Below are 25,243 nucleotides of genomic sequence, written 5' to 3' on the forward strand. Positions count from 1 at the left end.
GACTGGGAGGAATCTCCCCTGAGGTCGCCGGGCTGTGTGTTTTCTCTGAAAAGAGAGTTATTGCTCGTTTTATTTCCACAAGTTTGGATGAGAGGGACGAGGAGCCGGTCCCCACACCGACCCGCCGGAGGATCCACAAGCAAGGTACTGCAGAACAGAAACAGGCTGCAGGTCATTTCACAGGCTTATTGTTTTTCAGGAGGGTTGTTTGGCTTGAAACCCCAGAGGGTTGAGAGCTGAGTGGTTTTATGGAAACTGGACGACTCTGCTGCTGCTTCATGTTAAACCTGTGAAAACAAGACGCCTGAACACAAAGTCTGAGAAGAACAAACTCATCTCATTCATTCTCACTGAAGAGGATACAAGTGGGATTTAACTAAATGTGTGCAGAACATATGTCTTCATGGAACGTGACACACTTTATACTTAATGGTATAAAGGTTCATGAAATCAGTCTCACTATAGAGGAGCCTCGGGCTGAAAGAGACAAGAAGCATCTGTAGGTTTTTGTGTGTCTCTCTTGTTGTTTCAATTCTCTTTAGTAATTTTGAATCTTTCATTTCACTTCACTGTGTGTGTGTTTCACTCAGTGTGTTTGACTGTGTGTGTGTGTGTCTGTGAGTGTGTGTGTCTTTCACTCTGTGTTTCACTCAGTGTGTTTGACTTTGAGTGTGTGTGTGTGTTACACTGTGTGTATCACACTGCTTGTATGTATGTGTGTTTCACTGTGTGTGTGTGTGTGTGTTTCACTGTGTGTATGTTACACTGTGTGTGTGTGTGTGTGTGTGTGCGTGTGTGACATCTCTCCGTCAGTTAAAAACAACACACACCGTCAGTAGCTGTTTGTGTGTGTGTGTGTGTGTGTGTGTGTGTGTGTGTGTGTGTGTGAGAGAGAGAACACATCACCGTCAGTGACTGAGTGTGTTTGTTTGTGTTACACTGTGTGTGTGTGACATCTCTCCGTCAGTTAACAACAACACACACCGTCAGTAGCTGTGTGTGTGTGTGTGTGTCTGTGGCCGGAGGAGGGCTCTCTCCAGCGGGGTGGGCTCTGCCTCCAATGGGCGTGTGAGGGGTCGGGACTCGAGCCGCTGTCTGAGCGAGCAGCGATGGAAAGACCCAGAAGAGTTGGTCTCGTCCTCAGCGGCCGGTGACACAGGCGAACCGCAGCGGGAACCGGAGCTCTGTCCCCCGCGTGTGCACCGGGCTGTCCTCGGCTAAACGAAGCGAGCGGAGCCGGGCGCTAACTCGACCGTTAGCCGACAACAACCACCGACAACGCGGCTTTTGTTTGGACGCGTCTCCCCGTGAGTTCGATTCCGCTCGTCGCCGCGGGGCCGAGTCGTCGTCGTTTGAAAACATGTTGACCGGATCCAAAACCACGTTCAAAGTGAGGCAGATGCTCCCGGACATCAAGGTAAGTTAGCGGCTAACTAGCCTCCTGTGGAGACCCCGGCGTCAGACACACGAGCGGACCGCTTCTCCTCGGGTCCAGAGGTCCTGAGCCGCTGGGGTTCGTGGTTCAAACCTGGGACTGGAGCTGCTGGTTCCTGCTGAGGTTCCTTCAGAGGAGGAAACATGCGGCGAGAAGCCTTCGGTTCCTCCTGGTTCCTCCTGGTTCTGTTCTGGGACTTTGTAGAAGGAGAGGAGGAGATGAAACTGGAGGAGCTCAGTGAAGTTCAGATGAGATGCAGATAAAGCTTGGACCCATGTTGTTCTCAGTCTGTTTTTGTTGAGGGACTTGTGAACTTCAGTATGAGGAGATAAGATAAGATAAGATAATCCTTTATTTGTCCCACGGTTGTGTTGCAGCAGCACAGCAACAAATGCAGATAGTATAGGTAATATAAAAGTAAACATTCAATACAAATGCAATGAAATATGAATATATATATATATATAATGAGAAGAGAGATGATATATATATATATATATATACAGTGTGAGCCAAGTGTTTACAGTGTGGTGGATTGCACATGAGCCCTTTTGAGTTTTACAGATAGAAAATCATACATCGAGGGAGATCATGCAGTTGATTTATGGGTTTAACATCGTTCGGTGGAAGGTTTGAGCTCTGCACTAAACTCTGGATGATCTCCTGACATTGTCCAGAGGGGCTCTATGGGAGAAAGCAGAAGAAGAGTAGAAACTCCTGGTAATGTCCGATTTAGTGACGAAGATGTCAAGAGAGCTTTTGGTGATAAGGACCAACGCCAGTATTGTACGTGTCTCACACCGGAGAAAAGGTTCGGACCTTATTCTGTGGATATTCTTTGGAGTTCTTGTCTGAAGAGGTTTCAGTTTACTGGCTGATCTCATCCCCGACTCCTCATGTGATGAAACACCACGAGGTCAGGAAGCAGACACTGTCATGATGCAGGAAACACCGGACCATCATTCACCTTGCTAAACTATAAATATACAGTCCCTGCTCGGAGGTTCCTCTGATCACTGTGTGAGGCTGTGGGCTGTCTCATGTTGTTTTTATTCACAGGTCAGGATAGCAACATTATAGAGGGGAAACTAAGCTGAAAACAGTTTGCAACAGGGGGATGCATCTTTGCTGTTTAGGTACATTTTGTCATTCTCTGTGGCTGCACGTCTTAAAGGGGCCAGAGAGAATAGCCGGTGAATGTTAATCACCGCTCCTGGCAGGGGAGGGGGTTCCCTCATATAGGATTCACAGACTGTCTGGCACAGACGGTGAACTGCAACTAATGGTTGTAGTTTCATCTGCTTCTAATTTCCAGAGCTGCTACTTTCATTTGCTTTCAGGTGTCGGTGATGTGTTGCTACATTTCAACCTAGAATGGCACAATAGATAAATACCTCTGCCAAGGCTCAACAATCACGCTGCACCATATTACACAGACTATCTTTTCATCAAGATTCATGAATTATTCCCCAGAAATCTGGTGAAAATGTGTCGCAATGTAAAGAAAGAAAGAAAGTGATGCCTTCCTAAATTTACTGGGTTCTTTCTCCGCCCATATCCCATCCTTCCACTGAGTTTCATGGGAATCTGTCCTGTAGTTTCTGTGTTATCTCTCTGACAGAATGAACAGACCGGGATGAAAACATTACTGCCGTGATGGAGGGTAATGATCAGAGAGAACCGGTCTCTCTCTACGTGCCCCTGAGGACAGAGGCCAGGAGAACTCGTTGGTCTGATAGACAGCACAAAGCAGTGAACACACACGACATGAACGTGCTCAGGAGCCGCCTGGTTCTTTTGGGAGCAGCCTCCTGGCACGGCTTTGTGTTGCCTGGCTTTTTGTTTCCCTCGTGGTTATTTTCAGCAGCCGCGGGGAAACAGTAACAGATGCCTCTTTACTCTGCCCTCGGGCAAGGCTTTCATGAGGAGTAGGGGGGGGGTGATGTGTGCTGCCCAACATCTGGCTGTCGCCATGGAGACAGCCGCTGAGAGTTAGAGGGGTTTGAATTCGATAACCTCAGAATTAGGTGCTCAGAAATCCTCACAGCTGCTCACCAGAGGAATCCCATGTGTGTGCCTGTATCAGAATGTGTCTGAGGCTCAGATATGGGGATGTGGAGCAGGAGGCTGTGGAGATTACGTGAACAGCACACCCACACAACCTTGTGGGTTTCACATCCATGAGCATGTGTTAGGACTGAAAACTCAGAAAATCACATCCAATCACGGGCTGAATTTGGACCAGATGGCTGTGAATCTTCTTCCTTTCGCAGTTAAAGCCACCCAAGCCATTTTGGATGCTATGAAATATGACCAATTATACTTTTTTTAATTAAGTAGTTCATTTGTTTCAATGCAACACTGTGATTTGTAACGTTTACTCAGCAACAGCGCACTCAGCAATCCCAGGTGGTGATTGATTCTGTTGGGCTCTGTGTCCGAGCAATTAAGTGGTTTTCATGCATAGAGAAAAAAACAGCCTATCAATGTGTTGAGTGGAGCTCTGAGTGTGTAGCAGAACTGAAACACCACTGAACACTGGATATTTCCCACGATCCCCGGCTTCCTGAACCAGAAGAGCCGTCGCTGTAACAAATACACAAAACTCTGTTTAGAATTCTGCATATTTTAAAAAGTTTTCTGGCTGAATATTTGAGATAAACGCTGGTTTTTGGCGGTGGCGAAAGAAAGCAGTACCATGCTCCCTATTCCAAGTCAGTCTGCCATCAAATTTGTAATATTAAGTTTTCTGAATCAAAAGGCAAAACCTTCAAATTCCATCAAATGATAAAAGCAATGATTAAGCTTGAACTTGGAAATATTTGAAGTTGTTGTTGACATTTTTTTTACTAACTCGTGTCATACGAACAAAAGGACAGCAGTACATAAATGTTACGTAAGGGTTATTATTATACAGGCTTATTTTGTCTGTGACTGACTATCCCCCCCGAGTTCACGCTATCTGCATCTCCCAGCTTGGAGGCAGCCAGCATGAAAGGCACTGCAGCACAAAGCTCCACAGAAGCAAAAATGCCAGAGGAGGGATCATCTGAGCTCTATTCAGAGTGGCTACAGATCTGAGGCTGATAGTAGTGAGCCACAGCGGCACAGTCACCCACTCCCACTCCCACAGGATCCAGGCGTCACATTCACAGGCAGCAACCGAACCTCTGGAGCTTTTTAAAAGGGAACACAACAATGGGCTCCTCTTAGAACCAGAGCAGATTTATGGTTCTATTAGCGGCTGCATCGATCTGGCGTTGGGTGATAATTAAACCAGTGGCGCTATTCACCAGTGAAAGAGCCGTGTCTTGAGAGTCTCTGCTGTTTGTCTGTTTTCAGTGTATATAGAGTGGCTCTGGTAGTTTCCCTCTTGGGAGCCGAGCTGTCAGAGCAGATTACTGTCACAATAACATTTCAGAGTCAGATTATGTGCCAGGCTTGTCTCTGTGGGTTTTCTCCGGCGTGCAGATTGGGCGGGTTAGGTCGATTGGAGACTAAATAGACCGTAGGTGTGAATGTGAGAGTGAATGGTTGTTTGTCTCTGGATGTTGGCCCAGCGCTACACTGGGTGTGACCCGCCTCTCGCCCAACGTGAGCTGGGATTGGCTCCAGCTCCCCCCGGGACCTTCCAAAGTGATACAGATAATGGATGGATGGATTATGTGCCACTTAAAATGTTCAATATTCGTCGTTTTCATTACTCAAGCCATTTAGTTGACACTCTCCCCTGCAATGGTGCCCTGTTATTATGTGTGACTATGCACGTACATGCACAGAAAATACATCAAAACGTGCAGCTCGGTCGGTAATGGTGTCACTATGATATCTATCAGAGCTAAACATCTGGCTGTATCCATTTTGTTTTTACTTTAGTTCTCCGTTGCCTCTCTCTATTGGGTCTAATGTTAATTTTGAGAGGAAATTTCTGGAAGGAGCAAATCAGTCAACTAATCTAACACGCTCCCACGATCCCATTTCTTAACTCTAACCAATAAAAAAGATATCCATGTGTTCGGCAAAGTCTTGGGATTCTCCCGGTTTCTTTTTGTCACAGATGGGACTTATAGTTTTTGAGTAAGAAGCAGTTGTTTGAGGACTGTGCTAGAGCATAGAGCTCTTTCTTCCCCATTGGGTGTAATGTTAATTTTAAGAGGAAATTTCTGGAAGGAGCCTCACTTTTCTAACTCGCTCCCATCGTCAATTTTTTTACTCTAACCAATAAAGGTTTGGCAAAGTCTTGGGATTCTCACTTTGATTTTATTTCACAGATAGGAATTATATAGTTTTTGAATAATGGCACGTTGTTCGAGGCCTTTGCTCGAGTGTAGCTTTCTCCTTTCCAGTGTGTTTAGCGTTTGATGACTTAGATGTTGCCATTCAAGCAGCCGCACCTTTTTAGAAGGCGAAGAGGTATTGAGGATGACTACTGGGCGGGCCACATGGCAGTCTGTACACAGGGTTTGTCAGTAAACACACAGCCGTCCTCTACTCTTTCCTAAGCTATGGAGTGAAGACGAGACCAGTTGTCAAAGGACTGGACAAACGACTTCTCCCCTCACACAACAACAAGCAAACCTAATAACTCAGCTTCATGGAGTCTGCTTCTTCCGTTTCTATCTTTTTTGGACCTGTGCAGATGAGACACACTCTAATGTTTGATGTAAATAGTCTTAATCTTGTTCAAACACTGTTTTATTTAGCTTAAGGTGACCTTTGAACCCTTCTGTACTGACCTTACAGTGCATCATCAGCTGCCCTAACATCAGTCTATCAGTAGGGACACCAATTAAAGAAAGCCAGTAATTACCTGTTTGTTGTGTGTCTAGAGTGAAGCTGCTGTGCTAGTTGCTGCAGTGTTTTGCAGGAAAATGGTAGAGTTAGATTCTCACTTTAGTTTGAAGCAGAAATTGTCACGTTAAATATTAACCACCAGAATTCCCAACTCATGAAACATTAGTTTGTTATTTTATCCTCAATGCTGGGATCTCTTCTGTAGTTTCTGTGTTCTCTCATATCAAGGCCGATATTCAGCTTTTGCAGGACGTGTTCTGTTAATACACTCAACTAGGCAGCATATTTCCACCGAGGACTGCGAGCATCTGATAACATTCAATGCATTTTTCTGTCCATTTGCTTTGCCCTTGGCGGTTTTGTTTTCAGTACGTGTCTTCTGTTTCTCTAGTCGCAAAGTAAAGTTTATCATTGCTGGTCTGTTGCTAAAGGAAGGACGAGGAACGAAGGCAAAGGCACGGCTACGCGTGGCAGAGATGTGCGAGGTAACTCGAACGTTATTCTGAGTGGAAGAAGAGGAAATGCTTCAAAGTGAGCCACATTTAGCAACACAACCTCATAGCCCTCATTTTGCTTCAAAGACAGTTCACACTGCCGCGAGACTGTCTCCATTCAAGTGAGGAAATGACGAGGACAACACAAATAAACTTGCTGTGTCACTTTCAGTTCAGTGAATAGTTGGTTTAAGCTCATGTGTATTTTTATACGGAGTAGCTTTTAACTCAGAAGCAGATTTGTCTGTCTGAACAACAGATGTTGGTCCTCTGTGTTTTTTGAGACGTCACTATAAGTATTACTAATGCAGTAATTGAGCCTTGTTTGGAGAAAATCCTATTTTTTGCTGTGTTGCTTGAGGGTTAAGATTTTTGTCGATTATGTTGCTGCTGCAGAACCTTTATAGTTCCACGTAAAACAAGATTTCTAGACACAGTAGATTTACATTTAAGGGATAAAGAGTGATACAACGGCTTCTTCAGGGTCCCAACTGAAGCTCAGTGTCTTCTTGTGAATTTCGCCCGTGTTCTTTGGGGAAAGAGAAATATGTTCCAGACGCAGAAACAAGCTTGCTCACTGCAGAAGCCTGGCCGGCCACAGTAGCAAAGCGGGGAAGCCATGAGCAATGGAAACTGCAGTAAACCTTGGCTATTGTCCCTGAGGATTATAAGGGAAGGAGCAGAGGAGGGCAGAAGTGGGGCTGGAGGCGGAACGACGGGAGAAAGTGGCACTGACGCTGAAGCCAGTGAAAGTGAAACGTCAGCGATAAACACAGTCCTGTGACTCAGAGACTCTAGTGCAGTCTTACTTTAACCACACTATATTTAAGTTAATGCCAAGACATTATCTCATTCCCATTTTCCTTATCTCTTTTGCCCACTGTACCTCTCAAGCATAAAACTCGCAAGCAAAGCAGAAATGCCTGCGATCCACAAATTAATGCCTTTGCTGTAGCTCTTATTAAACTGTCACATTCACAGCATCCATTAATCTAGTTTGGGCTTGTTTACCGGAGGGAGAGCCGATCATATCACCCTTAATCACGTTATGTACATATCCGAGTCTGCACGGAGCGCTGGTAGTACTTCACCTTGTGAAGTGCAGTGTTATCTACTTGCCTCACAAGACCCTGAGGTGCAAGTTTGTCACTCTTGACAACCTTTAGAGGACGGATCTAACTGACTGGATGCACGAGAGGAATAATAAAACAAGATCTGAGCGGCGGCTGACGTCGTTAAAAGGGGAAAAGGAATTCAGCCGCGGGTTTTTCTGTGGGTGTTGATGGAGAGACAGAGAGAAAGCAGGACACATTTTAAAACCATATGAAAAACAATAAAAGAACAATGCTCTGGCAGAAACTGAGTGTTGTAAATATTTTAGTGTCCTCCCTTTATAGTGGAAAAAAGCCCTGGTGGTTTGTGCTGACACAGATTTCTGCCTTTAAATTCGGTCAGTTAAAGTGTTGGAACTGTAATCATATCTTGAAGTTATTGAAATGAACACAGCCTTGAAGTATATGTAGGAGAGAAGCCTAATTAGCTAATTGCTAGTGGACATCTTCGTTGGCGCCTTCTACGTGTGTAGCTCCTCTTTTTCATCCTGAGATACTTGTTTTCTTCCAGTTTCACGTCCGTCTGGTGTTAGGAACGTCATCAACACGTTCACTCGCCTGCTGTGAGTTTAGGGGGAATTTTCCTGCTGTATTCTCACATGGACTCAGACATTGTTGTCATCACATACTCTGGAAAATCAGCTTCTTTGTTCCATTGCATTGATTTTTATTTCTGCTTATGACATCACAATCTTTGAGTTGGAATTTCTTTTAAAAGTTTAAAGTCTTATTTTTGTTTTATAAGAATTGTGGCAAAGGTCAGTTAATAGTTTACAACACACTTTGCTTTACATATATACGATTTTATGAAAAGTTTGACAACAGTATGGCAAACTGCAGAATCTGTCCATCCCTCAATGAAACAGTCAGATGCCTTCACATGCAATGAAAACAACCCGTTATAAATAAGTGTGATTTTGCTGCCTTGATGGGGAGCAAAGGTCCTCTTTGTTAAATGTTCCCTGTGTGTTTTTTAAGGAGGGCCACGAGCTTAAAGTGTCATGTTTTCAGGAGCAGGGCTGCTAACACAGAATTCCCCACGCTGCAGAATTGTTAGCACAGAATTGGCGACTCAGTGGATTCGTTGTTATTGTTCACACATCCCTGCTGACTCAAAGAAACACTGATGTTTCGGGATAAAGCCGGTGCCTTAAATGCAACAATGAATAATGGTCTCATTGTGGGACACACTCAGCCAGAGCTGCTCACAGAGAAAAGGTTGAGGCTGTGAAACGTATAGTTTTCTTGGATGTCAACTCAAGGCTCTAACTCTATTTCTGTGTTAATATAGAGCTTGTTCACCACCTGTATAATCATACCCTCGTCTCACGTTGCAGGGGGTTGGCACGTTACAGGGTTTTCTAGCCGATAAATGTAAATGGCCTTCGTAAGAGGGGGTTAGAAGCAAAGTTAAGTGGAAGCATATGTGCCAGTGAGCTCACAGCAGTCTGATTATAGAAACCTCTGCGGCTCTGTGGAGCTGCACAGACGCAGGACTTTATGCCTTTTTATAGAAAAAGCAGGAACAAACAGAGCAAACAACAACATGGAAACTAAGAATCACGGAGCGTTGTGCGGTTGGCTTTGTTTCTTTTGTCTTTGAGAATGAGCCCACTGAGACGAGCCAGGCTTTGTTGACAGAAGCAGACGTAGAAAATTAATTTAAATATAATCAAATAGAGACCAAAGGTGACACGAGGCTCTGTCCGTGGGCCGAGTGTGTGCTGGGTAGTCTACATGTGTATCTCCTGTGCAAACAAATAGCACATGTTAAAAGGTCTGTTCTCTCAAATGAACACTGCTTTCATATTCAGGGTGTTGAAGTTCTTGTGAGGTAGTTGACGAAATGATGTGACTTGAGATGGATAGTTTGACATTTTGGTAAATAAGCTTTTTTGGTTTCTTGTCGAGAGTTGAATGAAAAAGGTCAATTTCATTTTATTATTTAGTTGCTTGGTTTAGACTGAAAACAGTGAGTCCTGGATCAGTCCAACGGCAAAAGCAAAACTTGTTGTAACTTATTCCAGCTTCATATTTTATGTGCAGATGATCATGTGGTATTGATTTTCTCATCCGAAACACAACATGAAAAGTAATAAGCAGCTTCTAAAATGTCCTGAAATAACAAATCTAAGCACCTAACCTCTCCCGTCTGTTGCAATGATATGTAAAGTAAAAACAGTTGCTGTGGAAACCAACGCTGAATGTCAGATGTGTGTTTGTCTCTCACAGGAGAGGATGCTGAGTCAGAGCGGGGTGAACGCGAGGAGCCGAGATGTGTTTGGACTGCGCTGCCTTCCAGGTAAGATCGTGCCTTCAAGTACGTCAGGATCATTTATAAACCTGTGCTTCTGACAAATCCACACATCCTGCATGGACTGAACAAATAGCAATTCAAGTTAATCAGTCTGTAGCCGACATTGCGGGCAATCAAGCACACGAGGCCTATAAAGGCGCTGAATAATACAACACCTTGCAGTTTGGACTTTGGTTAACAAGCTGCTGCTGCTGCAACAGCTTCATACAAAATATGAACTCTCTATAACACTGGGTAGAAAACTGCTGCTGCTGCATGCACAGTTTGAAATGACCGTATTGCACATGTAGCCGCACCTGGACCAGGAATGTCACAGCAGGTGCGCCGCCTTTTGAGATGGGAAATCATCTGCTGGGGCGGATCCATGAATCTCTCCTCACTCAACATTGTGAGCTTTCCCAATGAGTAATGCATGTATCTTAAATCATAGGCACTAGGGGACTGATATCTAAGAGTCTGTGTAATGTGGTGCAGCTTGATTGAATTCAAGGAGACGGTTGGGCCTCGGTGCAGGTAGGAGCTCTACTGAGAGACATTCTGGTTCATTGTGTGTGGAGGAGTTGTAGTGGCCTGATTTGTACTGGAGAAAAAAACCTGTAAACGTGTGTGAGGCAAGTTTATGACGCCTCCTTCTTTTTCTTTTTCATATTTTCATCTTCACCTTTTTTTTTAATACTTTTTATCCTTTTATTTATTCAATAAATGTGTTTTTTTCCGCCTAGTGAAGCTAGATTTTTAACATCTCAGTATTTTTGTATTAGATGATGCATAGTGGGAATTATTGACACTCAGTTGCAAACATATGCACTAACATCACACTTGCACACATTTTCCTGTCTGAACAAACACACACACACATACACGCACACACTTCCTTCCTTATTCCATTGACTTAGTCTAATTTGTTTTCCAGCTGTGTGTTTTTATCAAATACTTTCCAGACTCTGCTGCTGCCTGACAGCCCCTCACACAGATCCTATTCTTAGCCGTTAACATTTCACTGTGAAATGTCCACTCTCTACTTCACATTTTTCCCCCTGCTGGCGTTCAGCTTCATCTCCATCTCCAACAACACTGTACACTTCTCTTTGCCCTCTCATTCTTTCCTTTCTCCACCTTCATTCCAGGCAGATTATAAAACACAGCTGTCCACGAGGACCTGTTGAACAGTAGGAGCAAGAAGAGGACAGATGTATATTGGCAGCACGTTTGTGCTTTTTTTAGGCTCTTTCGTCATTTGCTTTATTAGCTCCTCTCTGAGCTAAAGTTACTCACTGCATTTCTTTCCAAAAGTGGATTCATATTCTGGAGCAGGGAAACCTGGCTCTGTGCTCCCGCTGCAGTGTTAAGTGACAATTTGTGAGAACAATTTCCCTTTCAGACACAAAGGAGGCGCTAGTCAGGGTTGCCGTTACGAGCTCACATTGCACCTGCGGACTCCCTTTCTCTCTCAAACACACACATGCACACTCTCTGCTAAAGGATGTCTTCTCTCCAACTAACTGTAAAAACAGAATAGATAGCTCTCATATCAATAATAACACAGCAATTTAGGTCGTGTTAAGGATTAAATTAAACTCATGCGGCCTCAAACGAGAAGCGGGGACAAGTTGTGAAACCACGTGGATGACGAATCAGTAATATGTTTGCAGAAGACGTCCCGTTCTGTCAGTAGTTAACAGGCAGGGCTCAGGGATCTGCGGCGCTCTCATGTGACACAGGGACACAGGACTGCAGAAACCGAGCCGGCCTACGGGAGGGCGAACAGGTCAGGACAGCTCCAACAGCCATAAGTAGATCATGTACCTTTCCAGTGCTGAGTGGGGAAAGGGGCTGTTCATTCACACACACAATGCCAAGAGGCCAGGACCCCTTCAGAGCAACTCCCCCATCCCCTTTCTCCACAGGCTAATGTTACTGTAGGATTTATCAGCTGTCAATCAGCATTATACCTTGTTGATTGATGGACAAGAGACAAGAGAGCATTGACGTAGGTCTCGATCTTGATATTGAAAAAAGGGATTTGATTCTTTGTTGTTTCTGGGACTTAGAAATGTTATTCTGCAGTATGTTCTCCATAACTGGACAGAAGCAGGACACAGTGTTCATCTGATAATCAATACATAACAGAGGAACTTCAAACTGTTGCAATAAATGGACTTTGTTGTGTTCTCTGCGCTGTATTTAGTCAACTGAGAGGTCTTCTTTAAATGTTGTGCTGTTTATTAACACAACTGACACTGAGGGTTTTTCTGTGGCTCCCGGCTGTGCCAGCATGCACCGTGTTGTTTTCACCCCTGACTGTGTGTTTGTGTACAAAATAACACAAACACGCATTTGGATGGACTTTCTCTAAACTTGGTGGGAATACTAACTGGGATGGTATCTCCAGATCTGATTGGATCTGATAGCACACAGTGAACGTGGCTTCTATCTACTGACTGTGTACTGTATCCCTATAGACGTAACATACAGTGCAAGCTGTTCCTGCTCTTTACTCTTCATCCCAGTGGAGGATTGAGGAGGCAGAGACCGTTTGTTCTTCACGCATTCTAGTTGAAAATGAGGAACAAATGTGGATGAAAACAAATAAATCAGAGGCTGTGGTCCACATGTCTCTCAGCTGTATTTTCTCAGGCTGATCCTCCAGGTTGCTCTCTCTTCGTGTCCGATTCAGTGACCACAACGTCAACAGAAACAGCTGAAACACCGAGGGGGGAACTCAAATTTAAACTATGGGAACGACATATTATATACATGTACACATCTAATTCAAGGGAGCATATTAAACCAGTTCTTGAGCTCTTCTCTAAAAACTCTCTTAAATTGATTTATTATTCTTGAAGAGTAACGGGAGCTGTACCTGTCAGACTCGACATCGTTGCTTCACGTGAGACCTTGTTTATCAAAGACAAGAAAAATCAGTGTGTTTAAAATACAGCTATTTCCTCGAGGCACAGCATTTCTTCTTAGTTTCTTTTCTCTGCTTTGCAACAAATCAAAACTCAAAAGGTCGCTCACACGTTATTAGTGCAGCACTATAACTGGAGCTCTGCAGAAAGAACATAAAACATTTTATTTATTCAGGACATCAAACACCTTCAATTATTCAGCTGACTCATAGATTTCTAACTCTCACTGAAGAATGCAAACAGGGCCACAGGCCTCTGTCCCCGTGTCTTCCTCTCCCTTTCTCCTCCAGCTCTTAAATCTCCAGGCCAGAGGATTGTTTTGTGCTCTGTTGCACCCGGGGAAGACGTTAAAATGACACAGATTGTCCTTTTAAAAGACAAACTCTCAACAAGAGTTCACGTGTGTTCACAGTCCCCCAGCGTCTTAAATCTCTGTTGCTAGATCATGTGTGGTCAGGTTTAATTCACAAGTCCAACCTCAGGTTTTGATCCATGATTTAAAGGGTAAAAGAATAATAACAGGCCGTGCCCAATAGATCTAAACTCCTCTTGTGCAATGAGCAAATTATGGCGTTGGAAGTAAAGTCTCCTCTTCCTCCTATCCTCTCAGATTACACAGCAACTGTTTCATGTGTAAAAAACGGTTGTTTCCTGTTTGTGCGTTGGTATCCCCCCAAAACAGTCATTAGGCTGAGAGAATTCTGCAGAGACTGGGCTCAGCCCCACAGCGGCTCTGCTGTCGTTTAGGATTTTAGGGCCGAGACAGTTCCACATGTGCGACTGAAGATTTTGTTGTTTCCTCAGAATGTTACATTTCATTTTAGAGGAAACAGCGGTCCTGTCTTTTTGAAATGAAATAAAAACATTTTCCTCGCCGTGGGTCCGGCCAAACCGCTGCTCTTAGCTTGTCGTGGACAGAAAGTCCTTTTCTTTTTCCTACCCTAGCACAGACTCTGTTACCATGGAAACCCACACTCTAGCGGGCATAGGCTTTGTATCCCAGCAAGAGGCTATTGTAAATGTGCCGTCTCACTGCGGTGTGCATAGTGTCAGTGGGTCAGGGCCTCGGTGTTAGAGTTTTCCTTCTTGTTTTTCTTTGAGAGGATTAATCTGTGTTTGTGTGTAAGATTTGTCTTTCGGGAATCTTAGTTGTGGAATTTCAGTTGCTTTTCTCACAGTATCTGTAGATTACTAATTAAGTCCTTCACACATACAATACATATTTTTCATATTGTTTCGGATTCCAAAGTAGAGCTAAAATAAGTTTGTTCAGGTCTGAAGATCTGTATATTTAAGGTTTCATTTGAAGTTGCTGTCACACAGAAGCTGATTGTCATCTGACTCCTCCACATCCTTCCTGCTCTCGACTGAGGGAACCTGCTGTGTGTCGCTCTGTCATTGATCTTTGCTTACACAACACAACACAAGTTAATGTTATTAACTTTTTTCAAAAAATATCCACTGAGTTCAATTTTGAAGATCACAACATTTTAGATCACATTTCTGAAAGTTAGAAAATCTGGTTCTTTCCGTGTCATGTGTTGATATTCAGCTGCACATTTGAAAAACTGACGCCGTTTGAATTTGTTTTTCACTCATGTAGTTTTGGCTTTTTGACAACAACTCTGCTGTTATGTAATTCAGACCCAACAGTTCCTGTCATGTGTTGCTTTTGTTGCTCCTCTTGCTCCTCCCTACCTGTCCACCACGGCCCGAGGACAATAAGCAACAACAGAAAGACACATCTTTTTATTTCAGGGGGCTTGTTACACCCACTCCCTCCAGCCTACGCTCAGTGAACTTCCACTGCCTGTTGTTTCTCTGTCTGTACACTTCCTGTTATTTCCCCTCACCAGAATTTACCCCACCCACCTCCAATACACACTCAGCTATGCAAGATGAGAGGTCAAACATAGTCATAATTCTTCTGGCGCTCTCAGCAGAGTAAACACCTCCTGCCAAGGCCCGACAGTCCCCTTATGAAACCACATTTAAATTCCCTAGATCTGACATTTTATTTGGATCTGCACCAAATTCCGCACACTCATAGAAATCAGTCCCTTAAATATGCCTGTTTTTTTTCATCAAGATCCATGAAATCAAGGAAAATGTTGAAAAATACAGTGTTCAAAAAATTCCTGGAGCCACACAAACTTAATTTGGTTCTTCCTTGACCCAAACCGCATCCTCCCACCAAGATTCATGGTGATTTATTGAGTAATTTTTGCATAATCTTGCTTACAATCAAACATACAAACAAATGGACAGGGCTGAAAACAAACAGACCAAACTAAAACCCCTTTCCTGACGTGCATGACCCATAAATCCCATCGTGTAGCCTCTGATCTACATCTGCCTTTTGTCCTCACCATAGGCGAGTGTGTTCTCCAGAGGGCTGTTATGGTGAGGAAGAAGCTGACTGCCAGGGAAGGAAGAGGTTGGCTGTCTGGGACTCTCTTCTGCACTCACTTCAGAGTGGCCTTCGTGCCCCAGGACGCTCCCAAGCCTGATGTGAGTTAACACACACACACACACACACACACACACACACACACACACACACACACACACACACACACACACACACACACACACACACACACACACACACTCTGTCGCAGTCTAGTCTTTAGATATTCATGTGTAAACATTCAGAACTGAAGAATGTTGTAAAAGACGTTTCTGTCAATAATCATGATGCAGGACAATGCAGACCCGGTGCTTTTGGGAGATCACGATGTGGCTTTGGCGTCGATAGAGAAGGTTGTGGTTGGTAAGTAAAACCATATGCACATGATTTCACTGGCAACCGAAAGAAAGTGTTTAAATTTGTGCTGTGACTCAGGATTTATTGACTGCGTGACACTTCCTGTTTGGGTTCAGTCACAGAGTCGTGTACAGTATATTATGCTTTCTGCTGGAATAATGCTGAGGCTCAAACTTACAATAAGGGACAAGCTGAACAGTGAATTCAGCAAATGTCATAATGTCCAACTTGAAGTGGCATAATATTAATTCAAGTGATAAAAGCAGCATAACTGAGAATTTATTAGACAATATGAAAAGTTGAAGTAGTTGGAAACTAAGACCTATAGATACAGTATGTATATAAGCTAAATAATATAAATCTCTTTGAGTCTGTTTATTTAAAACCTGTCTCCCGTGTGTTGCAGTGGGACCAAACAGGACGAAGCTGGTGACCCCTCACTCCTCGCTGAAATTCACCCCGGAGGAGCTGGTGCTTTACTGTCGGGACATGCGAGTCGTCTGCTTCCTGTTCGACCGCCTCACTCCTGACGCACAGGTCTTAGAGGTGTGTGTCCACCACCTGCTTATATCTAGGAATGTAGGGACATCATTGCAGTCATGACCCAAGCTGATATATAGAACTAACGCATGCAGGAATTGGTTAATAACCCAGGCTGAGTGTGTGTGTGTCTGTGTGTGTCTGTGTGTGTCTGTGTGTGTGTGTGTGTGTGTGTTTTGGCTTAGATCCCAGGCTCTGGTTACTGTCCCACTGTGCATCAGTTATTTCAGAGCCTGAAGACCTTTGCCTAGAGAAGCCGATCTGTGCCATAGACCACTGATCTGATGCGGTGCCCTCCATGTTTGAAAGCTGACGACCTTTGTCATGTTGATGCGCTCTCTGTCGTCTCCCTCCTCAGATAACCTACACCATCGCCAAGACCTACCAGCCTCTGAAACCAGGGTCGGTCTTATCTTTCCAGAACGCTGCTCTGGGCAGTGTGGGTGAGTGCCTTGATGTTTGGATCCACATGTTTACAACCACCCAGTCTTTGAAACCATGTCCAGATGTGAGATGTGGTTTGAAACAGACTCACTCAGGGTTTTCAGGGCTGATCTTCACAGTGATTGGGGAAGATTAAGCCTTTGTAATTAAATGTAATGTTGTGGAATCGGTCCTAATCTATTTCAACAAATAGGACACGCCGTACGTACGTCTTGTTAACAAAGCAGAAGCTCCACCGGCTCTTCTCTTCAACCTATACAGGGAAATACGAGCCTGTCTGCACAATACATCATGCTATGTTAAAGCTAAGCAAGGCTGACCAGGCTGTGGTGGACTCACTGGCAGCTGCTGGATAAATAATGCAAGCCCCTCCCTCGATACAAGTTGTTAGATAACCTATAGTTCAACTCTGCCCTACGGGTCAAGTTTGTCCAGGGTGTCGTGAGTGCGTCTTCCCAAAATGGCTGCATACCTGTTTTATATGAAGCCTGCTGAAAAACAGTATCATCATGAACTGTCTCCGGGCTCTGCAGCCTCTGCATAGCAACAACCAGAACAGTATTTGCACAAGATGTTTTATTCATCTGAAAAAACAAACAGCTCAACTGATGTGTTTGAATCATTTCCCGTTCTCTAGAAATGAAGCAGTTTCTAAGCAACCGTCGTCGAGACGCCCACATGAACTGGTTCGAGTCGGCCTCGGACTTGGAGCAGGAGCTGGAGCGCTGCGGGGCCAGTGGCTGGAGAGTCAGCTCGGTGAACGACCGCTTTGAGATGTCCACCAGGTAAATTCACGCCCAAGGTGGAAAGTGACTGAATATGAAGTTTTAAACAAGCTCTTCTACGGTTCGTGTGTTGCAGCCTAAGCAAACAGGCAAACGTGACATTATGAGTCAAATTATATCCACTGACAAAACAGGTTTTAAGAAATGTGTGGATGCATATATTTGCGAGTCCTTGACAGGAACATTTGGGAAACAGTGTTTTTTAAATGAGAATCTTCGGCAGAGCCAAGAACAATCTTTTAGAAACAACACAAATGAGACCACTCTGAGTTAATGTGCTCTGAAAGCTCAGAGTTGTCTGTGTTTATTAACAAAGCATCTTTCACATCTCCTCTGTTTCTACTTCATCATTAAAACCGAGCGTTTTGTTTCCCCTCAGCCTCCCGAGGTTCCTCGTTGTTCCACACAAGGTGTTTGACACCGAGCTGAAGAAAAGCTTCGCCCACTTCAACGAAGGTCGAATCCCTGTGAGTGCACTTAGCTTCGAGATGTTGATTCAGCCTGACACCTAATTTACCACCATTCATTTTGACACTGGTCCATGAAGTCATTTCTTAAACATGTGAGCAATATTCTTACAGCCACAATGACATATTTATCTTTTCTATATGGTCCTGGGCTTGAGAAGTTAGGTTTAAGTGTGTGTCATTCCTGTATTTGTTAAGAACTTCTTCTACATTTTGCTATAAAAGGTTGTGATTCTCAGAAACCCACTAAAAGTGCATTAGAGAGCGCCCAATTGGATTTTCTGCATCAAACACAGTTTCTAGGTCACAGCAGACGAAGATAGAACAAACCTTATTAGCGCCTAAAAGCTCAAAAACAAGTTTGACTCCTGGTTTTCTTGCTTTGGAACTTGATGTAGCACTGATTTGATTTGAAGGGAGATGATTACATTCTAATTCTTAATGTTGTGACCTGAGAAAATCTTCTTCTTCAAAATCTTCTCCAAATAAGCACTCATCGTCCCCAAGTGTATATTATTATGTTTTATAGTATCAAGCTTTCTCAGCTGCAGTCATCTCCCACAGTGTTTCCCCTTCTTATTAACATTCCTGTGACACAAATTACGAGATAAATTCCTTCAGGGGAAATAACATGGAGCCTGAAGCTGTTTGTTCATGTTGCAGCGCTGGTGTTGGCGACACCCCCGAGGCAGTGATCTACTGCGAATGGCCAGTTTCCAGAACAACATTTATCATGAGAAAGATGACATCAGGTTGGTGCTTTTTTTTTTTTATGTTTATATGTGGATTGCAGAGGTAACATTAAAGTTTGAACACTCGTAGTTTGGACTTAACTGCTGTGACTTTGGAAAACCTTAAAATATAGTTATTATCTCAGCCTGAATCATGATGTGGATCTTTTACAGAGAAAACTCGTCAAGCACGTTTATCATGAATCATTAAAACTGCAGTTGGCCTCAGAAAAACTGTACAGGACAGCTATAGATCTCAAAATGACACAGGCTGGTTGCAGATGTTGACAGCAGGATGTGCCGCTCTCTGTAGGAACCTGGAGATGATCCTGTTCGGCTGCCAGTCGTCTCTGTGTGTGGTGGTGGAGCTGGGAGAGGAGCTGCCGTCGCCTGCCGACATCCAGCTCGCTCACAGCCGCCTGCGCGCCCTCTGTCTGGGAGGTGGGGACAACACATGAACTCAGAACATCCACACACACACACACACACACACACACACACACACACACACACACAACGCCCATGGAAACACATGGCACACACAACTGGACCTGTTTTAAGTTGCACCTCAGAATGTGATGTTTAACCTCAAGTCACACACACATTTTGAAAGTAAATTACTTTAAAATAGTCGTTTAGGGTCTTGGTGGTTTAGTGGAAGCTCACAACAACAGGGTTTGTGATTCAGACTTTATTGTTGTTTTTGTCATGACGGCACATTCCATGGTCGAGTAAGAACAAAGATTACAAAACCCACGATTGTCTGCAGCTACTGGCCCTGGGACTGAAATGCTGACCCATCTCTCTCACGCACACAGACACACACAGACACACACACACACACACACACACACACACCGGAAAAGTCACTGATTATCACAGTTCCCACATTTGTCAGCTCTGTGTTGTGTCTTTTGTGGCCGAGTGCTTCGTGGCTCAGTGGATTGTTCACACAGATGTTTTTGGTGTTTTTAGTGATGACTCAGTGGGTTTTGAATCTTCACAGCAGCTAAAGACAAAATGATTATGACTTTACATTTTGTGCCCCATTTAAGACACATCTTGATGATTCATTTTGAGGAGGTAGTGAAGTTCTATGATTTTCTGTGGTTAAATAAATAAATACTGTTCTTTCACTAACAAGTAAACTGCAGTGTTACATATTAAAATGTACAGATTTAGATATAAAATGACCATAGTGAGCGTCACATGTTTTTATTGACTGACTGATCTCTAAGATGTCTTAAGTAAAACACTAATAAACATTCAGAAGAGGAATTAAAGACATTGAATTGTAACTTGATAGTATTTCTTACAAAATGTGCACACGACTTTTGGAAAAGGAACTTTTTAATGTCTGGAACACAACAGTACATCTTCACTGGAGTCGACCTGCTCTATTTCTAAAGGTCTGTCACATTTATTCATCCAGATCTCATCTCAATGTTGTGTCTGTGGTCAAGTCATCTTTTATCCACACATTCCTTCTTCTCATACGTTTCAGGCTCTTGTTGTAATAGTGTCTGAATATGATCTGTTTTGTTCCTGTTTTGACTTGTAGATATCTCCACATCTGTGTCGGTGCCTGATGACAAATGGTTATCTACCCTGGAGAGCACCCACTGGCTGGACTACACAAGGTAACGGCTCTGTCCATGACCTGCAGTTTGATTTATTTTAAAGTTTTCATCTTTAATTGTTAACTGACTGATGGAAAACTGTGATGTCAGGTCCTAAAATCCTTGAAAATACAATAAATCACAAACCATGAAACCTGAAAAAGTTTTAAGAACTAAATGGAGTTAAACAGTTAAACATTTTACATGTCAGTTGTAAGAAATACCCGAAACATTCATTCATTTATCGATTTTTCTGCCTTGAATTTGAATTATTGTTATTTAAATGTTCAGGTACTTTTTATGTAATTTTGACCTTTAAAATATTTGAAATATGAAGCAAACTGATATTTGGTTAATACATATTTGCACTGTAAAAAACACCAAAGGTAAATGAAGCTGCATTTAGATCCTTTAACTAAGAAGGTTTCTAAAGCTGCTGAGCATCCAGAATTCTAACATTAGTATTTGCAGTATTTTTTGTATGACTCTGTATTTGTACAATATATTGTTGTCACATTAATGTGATTCCTTCACATATTCATATATTTATACATCATATACATTCACGTCAACCTGCCCCCTGTCTCCAGGTCCTGTTTGAGGAAAGCATCAGAAGTTGCCTGCTTGCTTCGTGGCGGTCACCTGACCGTGGCACTGCAAGGTGAGTCACGTGACCCAAGAGCCCGGCTCATATTATTCAATCCATTCATTATTCACGGAGCCTCCCTCCCATTAATCCCACGTTAGGGTTTTGCCTTGAAGTAGCAACAGGGACACGCACACACTCGCTCAGGCTACATGCACACTGACAATAGACCTCCATGCAACACGATAAGAGACGAGATGGAGTCAGTATGAGAGTTAAGACAAAACATGTTGATTACATGAAGTAAAACATATTGTGATAAATTCATCTTGAGACATTTGCACATAAGGAAAAAGTCAAATGTAAGCTTTCAGTTTGTTTTAACTGGTTTGACCTGCCGAAGGTCTGTTGGTGCAATGTGGGCCCATGAGCCTCAAGGTTGAATAGTGGTCTGATGCTACATGTACTAGCTCTCTGGAGGCCGAATGTTGCCTCTCTGGTAAATATAAGGTAAAGCGGTACTGCAGAGGATTTGGTATTTCTGGCCTGGAGTTGCTCTGTAGTAGTGTCACTGTGTCTGAGTGTCTTTGTCAGAGAAAGAAAGTCGCCTCTCTTCAACTCTCTTGTGAAGAGGAGGAGGCCGACTGTTGTTTGTTGTCGAGGTGTCAACTGATCAGCAGCTGATAATGAGGTGGATCAGGTGACAGGGAACGCTGCTGGACAGAAACCTCAACATGTGGTGAAGGTGACCTCCGGTCCTGCCGGGCCTTCGACTTTCACCTCCACGTGTTCCTGTTATTGTCCCCGACACGTCGGTGCTCCGGCTGCTCCCACGTCTCCGGCAGGTTGATCGTGATGTCGGACGTTGATGTTTTTTTTTTTTCACAGAAGCGGACGACCGGGACATGAGCTGCGTGGTGTCCAGCCTGGTGCAGGTGATGTGTGACCCCCACTGTCGGACCCAGTATGGCTTCCAGAGCCTGGTGCAGAAGGAGTGGGTGATGTCCGGCCACCGCTTCTACAGCCGCATCAACTACCACCGCGACAACGACAAAGAGGAGGTGAGACACTGACATCGCAGTCGGGTGTTGGATTCCCTGTGACTCTTTCAACCGCTCTGCCTCACCTCCCACTGGGGGGGGGGGGGGGGGGGGGGCACGGCAGTTCATTAAGATACTGAACAGGCTCTAACCCGACCTCATCTTCCTGACCTCTAACCTCCATCTCTCCCTCCCTGTAGGCTCCGGTCTTCCTGCTCTTCCTTGACTGTGTCTGGCAGCTGTGGTCCCAGCATCCCTCTCGCTTCCAGCTGACGGAGGACTTCCTGTTGGCCCTGCACGACAGCATCCACCTGCCTCTCTTCACCAGCTTCCTGGGCAACTGCCAGCGAGAGAGATGCAAACGCTCCCAGGTACGGGACACCTGAGACGGGCTTTGGGGTCTCACGACTGAAAAAGGGCCATAAGGGCTCATCTGAGAAACGTATTCATTAGGATAATAATCATTCTGTGTCATTTATGGTATTTTTACTATCTTCATCTGTATGTATTTATTTATTTCCTGCTCTACCCAGAACAATGGGCAGTCCTACACGCCTGTCAACGGCTGGAGAGACGTGCATCATCCGGACTCTTCCTCAGATCCGTCAGATCCTCCTCTGCCTCCCGTGTGGGACTGGGCTCTGCAGTACAGCAAACCCAGGAGAGACCGCTTCACTCAACCCGTCCCCCCGACCCCACCGCTCCAACCGCTGCTCAACGGAAACCTCAACACAAACCCAGACACACACAAGGTAGGACCGTGTTTCCCATGATGCAACACACCCTCTGGTGGCCACGATTGGGAGCTGTCAGTTCAACAGTCACGGGCATGAGATGTTGATTTGTCTGCTGTGTTTGATTTAAAATCTGTTTTGTACATTGACAGATATTAGTTTAGATCATTTTTAGATCAGCATATTTTATTGCACAGATTAACAAATGTGAAAATATAGTCAGTTCATTTTAATGGGTTTTCGGTATCTGAGCACTTGATTTACTGGGAAATTGTCTCTTCAAACCAACAAAACAAAACTAATTCAGGTTGATTCCTTTGGTATCAGGTGGATGATTATGTCACTTACCATCAGTTCTGTACATGATTGAGCTGGTTAGAGAGAAATGCAGATCAGTAAAATAAGCAGTAAAATAATTGTTTTAGATTTAAAACCTGCAGCTCATACACTTCACATTCTATAAAACATGTCTGAGACCCACAAAAGCTTTTAACTGTGAATGAAACCGATGAATTAGGTCTTAAATCACTTATTGGGTTACTTTCTGTAAGTGGCTTGAATTAAATCCTTTTACCATCTCTGCCCCCCCCCCCTCTGACTCATCTCTCCCTCAGCTGACTGACACCATCCCCGGCTCGGTCGTCCTCCTCTCTCGAGGAACCTTCTCCTGTCCTGCTAACCTGCTTCCCTGGCGCAGCAGCAGCTCAGGCATTTACAAGAAGAGCCACCGGAGGGCGCCGTCCTCCGAGAGCGTGCCCGGCCTGGAGCGGCTGCTGAAGTCCTGGTCCCTGACTGAGCTTCCCCAGGGCCCCACTTCCACCTCTGGACCTCAAGGGCCACTTGACCCCTACGAGCCGTTACTGCCCCTACTTATGGGGCCCTGCATGGGTCTGTGGAGGGAGTGCTACCTCCGGGGGGCGCTCCATGCACAGGTAGGAACAACGAACAATACCAAACATCACCAGACGTCTTGGAGATTTGATTTGAGTGATAATTTGACCGTGTTGCTCTTCATCCCCAGGCATTCTCCCACCCCATCGCTGCCAACCACCCCCACCCCGTGGAGCGACTCGCCAGGGAGGTGCAGCTGCTCAAAGACAAACTGGCACAAGTGTCCACCACCACAGAGGAGAACTCGCCCGTCAAGCCAGCCGAGCGCCGGCGGCCCGACACCAACCTGAACCAAAACACCAACAACGGCACCTTCCTCTTCCCGGCTTCGAGGCCTCACGGCACGGGGGTGACCCGGGCGGCGCCCCCTCCTACCTCCACCAACCACCAGACCTCGAGGGGCCCTCCTCCGCCAGCCGCAGCCCCACCATCCAGACCAAGCCACAAGGACAGTAGTGGCGGCAGCAGCAGCAAGCACACCTTCCTGTTTGGGCACTCTTCATCAGCGGAGGCCCGTCCTGACCAGCGGTACTACCCAGTGCCCAGTAACGCCAAGCTGCCAAAGAGCAACGGGTCGATAGCTTCCTGATGACCCTCGTCGTCACTGTTCCCACATGCGATACAGACCATTGCACTTCCCGTCTGCACAACATGACACCGAAACAAAGTCACCCTCAAGAAGTGAGGTGACGCAGGCATGTGTTTCCTGTCAAACACCATTTTAATAAACTACAGGGTGCAGCCCAGTGCAGGAGGAGGAAACAATCCACGTTAGAGCCCTTTACTCTGCTATTTATCGTCTGTACTGTATTTAAGAAATGTGACAACTGTTTTATATTTTATAGAAACAAAACATGGTGTTAAGCTTTCCCTCTAATTAAATATATCCAACTGCAGACAAGCAAAAAGAAGATGCTTCATAATAATGACCAAGACAAACTGTTCATAAGCAAACTGCAGGATCTGAAACTCGGTGATCGTCACGTCTCGCTTCAAGACAGAAAGACGGCTCGTTTCCATTTTAAGCGTCTTATCCTGAAAGTGTTCCAGTGACGTGAGATAGTGGAGTCGGGTGGTGGCTGAGGCCAGTTTGACAGAACTCAACCCAGTGAAGGGACAAAAGCTTTTCACTGGATTTACCTTCGACCCGTGTGACCATCAGGCTTCGTCTTTTTTACCATCATGTGCAAAGATTTACTCATTTCTTGTCTCCAGCTCGTAGAAAAAAGCCGAATATCGTTTCTGGAAAAACAATAATTTCTGAAAAGCCTCATTTTGAGCTGCAGCAGCTGCGACCTGCGACTTCACCGAGGAATTTAGGGCATGAGAGCTATTTTGGTTCTGCTCTCATATCTCTCCTCCTGCAGGGAGAGGCCTGTATTCAGTTCAGTGTTATGTTAACCTCTGTGTGTCTGGATGAGGCCGCGCTCACAGAACGTTACTGCCTTGTAATGACCGGGATCACGTCAGGGCTCTAGTTATATAATCCTGTGTAAACGATGAAGTATTTCTGATCATCATAATTGGTCAATATTCGATGTCATGTGCGATTCCCGGCCAGATTTAGTATTAATT

The 25,243-nt window shown here is 44.6% G+C and overlaps 1 protein-coding gene across 1 annotated transcript; it reads left to right on the plus strand.

Moving 5' to 3' along the window:
- The first annotated feature begins 969 nt into the window (after positions 1-969).
- mtmr11 (myotubularin related protein 11) lies at positions 970-24,326 on the plus strand. Its single transcript, XM_034610034.1, has 17 exons — positions 970-1,417; positions 10,068-10,137; positions 15,439-15,575; positions 15,768-15,837; positions 16,238-16,377; positions 16,730-16,814; positions 17,453-17,600; positions 17,980-18,067; positions 18,731-18,819; positions 19,112-19,239; positions 20,360-20,438; positions 21,008-21,078; positions 21,892-22,064; positions 22,244-22,414; positions 22,577-22,795; positions 23,392-23,709; positions 23,799-24,326. Exons 1-17 carry the CDS (start codon positions 1,361-1,363, stop codon positions 24,255-24,257), a joined length of 2,502 nt encoding a protein of 833 aa, XP_034465925.1. The 5' UTR covers positions 970-1,360; the 3' UTR covers positions 24,258-24,326.
- The last annotated feature ends 917 nt before the right edge of the window (positions 24,327-25,243 follow it).

Source organism: Hippoglossus hippoglossus, chromosome 16 (genome assembly GCF_009819705.1).
Source record: "Hippoglossus hippoglossus isolate fHipHip1 chromosome 16, fHipHip1.pri, whole genome shotgun sequence".
Lineage (NCBI taxonomy): Eukaryota > Metazoa > Chordata > Actinopteri > Pleuronectiformes > Pleuronectidae > Hippoglossus > Hippoglossus hippoglossus.